This window comes from Prunus dulcis, chromosome 4 (genome assembly GCF_902201215.1).
Source record: "Prunus dulcis chromosome 4, ALMONDv2, whole genome shotgun sequence".
Lineage (NCBI taxonomy): Eukaryota > Viridiplantae > Streptophyta > Magnoliopsida > Rosales > Rosaceae > Prunus > Prunus dulcis.
In genome coordinates, this window is record NC_047653.1 from 10,636,096 (window position 1) to 10,641,584 (window position 5,489).

At 37.6% G+C, this 5,489-nt stretch overlaps 1 protein-coding gene across 1 annotated transcript; it reads right to left on the reverse strand.

The window, feature by feature from the left end:
• On the reverse strand, positions 1-3,472 carry LOC117624314 (uncharacterized protein At4g28440-like). Its single transcript, XM_034355480.1, has 3 exons — positions 3,434-3,472; positions 2,205-2,559; positions 1-533 (listed from the first exon to the last, which is right to left on the reverse strand). Exons 2-3 carry the CDS (start codon positions 2,470-2,472, stop codon positions 322-324), a joined length of 480 nt encoding a protein of 159 aa, XP_034211371.1. The 5' UTR covers positions 2,473-2,559; positions 3,434-3,472; the 3' UTR covers positions 1-321.
• Between the last annotated feature and the right edge of the window lie 2,017 nt (positions 3,473-5,489).

A 5,489-nucleotide genomic window follows, 5' to 3' on the forward strand; every position in this document is an offset into this window, starting at 1 on the left:
AGCACAAAATAAGTATGGAATTGATGGATGCTAAAGATGAGAAGAAATATAAGAAAATTAACACTTGCTTACATTTCCACCTTTCAGTAAAGGACACAAGCTGTTCCTGCCACATCGAACAACACTCTAAGCCATGAAAATTATATTAAAACACCGAGTCTTTTCCACAAAAACATCTCCTAACCAATCCCAAACTAAACATTCCATCAATAGGATATAACCCAAGCAGCAGCAGCAACAGCATATTACTATTAATTAAGAACAAAACCAACCATCAAACCTTTTATAGATTTTGATACTTGATTCTTCTGTCAAAATATACTAACTACCAGGCGGAGCCCCTCCATCCTCCTGAACGTTCACCAGCTCATATTCAACTAAAGACAGATTGTTATCCTCCTTGACTACAAAATTTGCAGGTTCAGTGACCTCAATACGGCCCCATTTATCAACTGCTAGCCTCATAGATCCTTTGAACATGTCAATCCTTGCATTGCGGAGAATAACAGTTGTACCAGGCTTCAACAAGTCAACTGAGCAAACAACATAGAAATAAAAGATATAGTAAAGTAGAATAATCATCTCAGTAAAACACATAAATCAAAAAACTGTGAAGCTACAGTTGGTTGTATAATACCTTCCAAGCAAAATTTCGCAATAAACATAACTAGAATACTTATACATGTTGGCATCAAAATCTTATAAGAGAACTTGAATAGGAGTGAAATTCATTTCCATAGCCATTTTCAACAGACAAAGCAAAACCTTATGAACATTAATACATTGGTTTCAAGAAACAACATTAGGCGGATTAATCATAGCATCAACATAAGCTTACATTGAGGCAGATTGTTCAAAAGTTAAAACATAATGTTACATCAAGATGATCAAATGTCAGACTCTAACTCAACAGGAGCTACCTATGTGAAGTGCAACAGAAGAATTGCTCAACTAGACTTAACGCCAAATATCCTCGACTATCCTGATAAAGTTGAGCAACTTATGTAAGCCAATATATTGCTCATTTTCTGTAGTAAAGAGTTCTACTCAAATCATGTCCTAAGATCCAAAAATATCACATCTACATCATCCTCAATAGACTAAACATTCTACAGAGGTCCCATCCCAAACAAGCACTTATTAGATGCCAGACCATTGTAATATTTTTCATATTACAAAGTACTATTAACTAAATTTCACAAGTTTTGGATGAAGTATTAGTACTTAATTCCTATCATCTAGCTGCAAACTCAATCCAAACTTGACTCTGCCAGCCTTTTAAAGAAAGGCTTCAATGCCCCAATTCTTCCTATTTTTTCTTCTAAATTTTATACTTGCAACACGCTGCTTATTGTACCAATATATATCAAGTCCGCCATAATATCTATCGATCATAAAGCTATTTCGTTCATTTCAGATTTCTTTGCATAGTTAAAAGATTTAACAAAAACACCGCAAACAGATAGTAAAATAGTTATATATAGTACTAATAACGAAAAAGATGTCTTGATTAATCCAAGTATTGGAGACAATGGCACTCAACAGCACCAAGCCTACTACAAACAGAGTTTAAACAACAGAAAACTATACAAATCACAAAGCTTGTGGTTCCAATCAATCTCTTAAGAACTTCACCAAATACCAGCAAAGAGAATAAGTAATGTGTAACTTTTGACTTTTCTTTGATAAAACCAAAGATCTCTTAATGGCATAACTAATAAGCAGATTTTTACCAGTGGCATAGATATTTGTTCCAGGTTTTTTTGCGGCCAAAATTTACTGCATTGTCTCAATATTTTGAAAAGGCAAACAGAGAGAAAATACATAACAAAATGTCCATTTCAGAAACGAGACCTTATTTAGGTGGCTAAATCAAGCCAAAAAAACTGGAAGAAGACCAAAACAAAAAATTTACTAAACGTGCAGTGAATACAATGCCCACAAGCCTACTAAAACCATTGTTTCTAATTCATTTGAGTTTCCCTTTCTCGTTTGAATCCTATCCATTTTGTCAGCAACCAACACATATACAAACAAATCAGTAAAAGATAAACATAATACACATGGATTTATTATTAAACCAAATGGCCAAATAAAGTCAATTTATCACAATCCAAACACAAAAAATGAATAAGCTAAATTTCCCATCATTTCCTCGATTTTCCAGGCAACCAAACAAACAGGAAAATAAGAAAAGCCAATACCTTGATCATTCCTAGCAGTGAAGAGAATAGTCCCAGTCTCGTCCCCAATGAGGCACTCAGAGATTCGGGTCTGGCGGAGGTGCTGAGAGACCGATCGGCCCTTTTGCAAGACAGGGTTGGAGGTGAGGACCTTAGCGACGAGGGTGTGTCCAATGGTCTCCGGCTTGAGGAGCTCAACCTTGGTGAAGACGGGCTTCCTGAGACCTGGCTTGGCATTGCTCTGCTGGGGTTGCTGAGACGGTGCCGTTTTGTTGGTGACCGTCGACATGGCTTCTAAGTTCAAAACCCTAAAACCTAACCCTAAAATCGAAATCTTCGGCAAATGGATTTTCTTTCTATTCTGACTCTCCTCTCTCTCTCTCTACCGATTCTCGCTCGCTCGCTTTCTGTGTTAGCGTTTTTGGTGCGCTTTTATTTAGTTTAATTGACTTGACGCTACGTATATGCCATTTCATTACTACTTTAGCATCTTATTCTTCACTCAGTTGTGACTTCTACGCTACCACTTCCTTTGGGCCTCTCTGGTATTTGGAGCCCAAAGACAAGTGTGTTTCATTGCACCATGTTGATCAAGAATTGATCTCCACACCCAAACCTACATTTTAACTAAATTCATTTTTAATATTGAAAAATATATATAATTTTACAAACAAGGTCCACGGTAGTAAACCTACATTTACCTGTGCTCTTCTCACCAAGACGATAGGTTCAAGTCCCATGATACGTGTGTGTGAATTTCCCTCCTCCTTTTTCTAACTTTTACAACAAACATACTAATAGAAGCAAAGCTGCAGTTCCTTCCAAGGTTCAGCATGCGCCTTTGAGGATTATATATGACTTAATGAGACCCTACGACCCCAAGGTGCTGGAAGTTTGTTTCCGAGAGCATGTCAATCACTAGAATCTCTCCTTCAATAACAATATGAATAACATTTTGGTGCCTAACCCATCATGAAGATTAATAAAGCAATTGACGTTTGGCTTATAAAAGGTTTTTTGTGCCTGAGATTTACGCGTTAACATGTCGATATGGGTATGAATAGAGCGAGTGAGAAATTAAAACAGAACTTTGAATGCACGAGTAAATGTTCTTAACTTCTTACGAAAAGAAAGCCAACCATTGATGAGCCCTGATTGTCCACTTAACAGACCTCAGCGTTGCTGGCCTTTCACTGGCCCGAGGAGACCAACGACCATTTTTTGAACCTTTGTTGAGGCCAAGAAGGTACTCTCTCTCTCTCTCTCTCTCTCTCTCTCTCTCTCTCTCTCTCTCTCTCTCTCTCTCGGGAAGGCTAACGATGGTTTGGCCTCTCCTTATTTTTCAACTTTTTGAAGGGTTTTTGGACCTCTTTAATACAACAAAGGCAGCCCACTTATTTTTGCTGCCTACAGCTGATTTTCTCCATTTGCAGATTTGTAAGCCTCTCTTAGGAGATGTGGAAAAAAAAGGAAGAGGAGTAGCTCACTCACACATTTGGAAGAGATGTGAAAAGGAGATAATTTGATTGCCTGCCACTTGATTCAAATACATCAATTTGGTTTATTTTACCAACAATGCTTGAGTTCTGGTATAAGTTTAGAGACAAGCATATATCACAATTTCTTCAAATGGGAACAAACTAGTACATGGAAACATGTCCTGTTTCCTTTTTTTTTATAAAGCCAGAAGTCAATACCCAGTTCCATAGGTTTTTTTACTTCATGCCTTTAATAAAGCCTGTCTTGTGGGCAGAAAAAGGTTAACCTTGATAGCCTGTCCATTTTCTTTTGCAACAATAATTTACCAAATAAATATTTTAACACGAAATTAAATGAAAGAATGAAGCTATTTGGATTGATGACCAAAACAAAGAAATTTTCATATCGTATGGCCTTATCATTTCTCACCCCTAGCACAGAAGACGAAAGGGTTTAGGGCCTTTACCATTTCTCACCTTACCCTAAGACAAAAGCGTCATGAAAATGGGAAAGAAATGTAACAGTACGAATTAATAACTAGCATACAAAAAAAAAAATTGGTCACAAAGAATTAATTGTTCATAACTGCATACCAACAAAATCGGCACAAGTACCTACCTGTAGGGCCGAGGCCATTGATTTTTCACTCTACAGCCGTAGGAGAATGGATGATGCGTGCATTTCGCATTTTCACACTCCATCTCCAACAACCACAGCCTCAAAGTTCAAACCAGTAAAAATTTTGAACAATTTCAAAATTCAAACCAAACAGACAAACGTGGGGCCGTCAGAATTGAAAAAAGGCACGTGTATCTCGGGCAGAAGGTCACAAAAGATTGGGCAGCGAATGTCATCGCTGGCAATGCGTTGATGCGCACTGCCCCACAAATAAAATAAAATAAAGAAAGAAAGCATCCTAAGATGCCGACTCCACACCGTAGTCAGTGGGCACGGCACGATAAATGTGAGAGAAAGATGCCCTTTCGTTGGCCTCCAAAGAAACTCAACTACTCTTCTATTTAAAAAAAACCCCATCTCTTGCATAGCCCCTAAACCCTCTCACAAGATCTGAAGATCTTACTTTGGGAACTTGAAGGAGGAAGAAACCTCTCTCCTTTTCTCAAGTTATGCGTGTGTTCGTGCTTGTTTGAAAGACATCTGTGGCGGATGAGATGGTGGATCTTTGGTCAGAATCTTCCTCCTCAGGTGATGAAGCATTGAAAATCACTAGTTTAGAGGAGGAAACAGAAGCTATGGATTCATGGAAAATTTCCGAGGACAAGGCATGTGATATTGGAGTTTCAATCTTTGGAATGGGTGGCATCGGTAAAGTTTCTCTTCATTGTCCAGGATGTAGAAGAGAGCTGGGAGTTGTTCTGCAACGAGGAATTCTAATAGTTTTCTTCGAGCATCCGCAGGAAATATAAGTTTATAGAGAAAATTGCTAATTTTCAGGTTAGAAGAAAATAACAAGTGCTTAGCTCAGTTTCTAATACAAAGTGTTAAGTACAAATCCATAAATTATGCTTACTGTTGATAGGGTGGAAGACCAAGATAACACTGGTGTTATAACATAAATTCTTCGGTCATACAACATAAATTCTAATAGAGATGGAGACATAGCATTCAACATTTGCATTTTATTGGTGTACCAGTTAATTTTCAAAGGTGTATGATTTGTGGTGATATTTGTTGATTACTTTTTCCAATTTAGATCTTCAATTGTTTTGTACCACCATTTCTTCATTTTAAAGACCTTTAAGAATCTTGTACACTGGGGACGAGAGCACAAAGATTGAGTAACTCAGGATGACATGATTCAAGGCA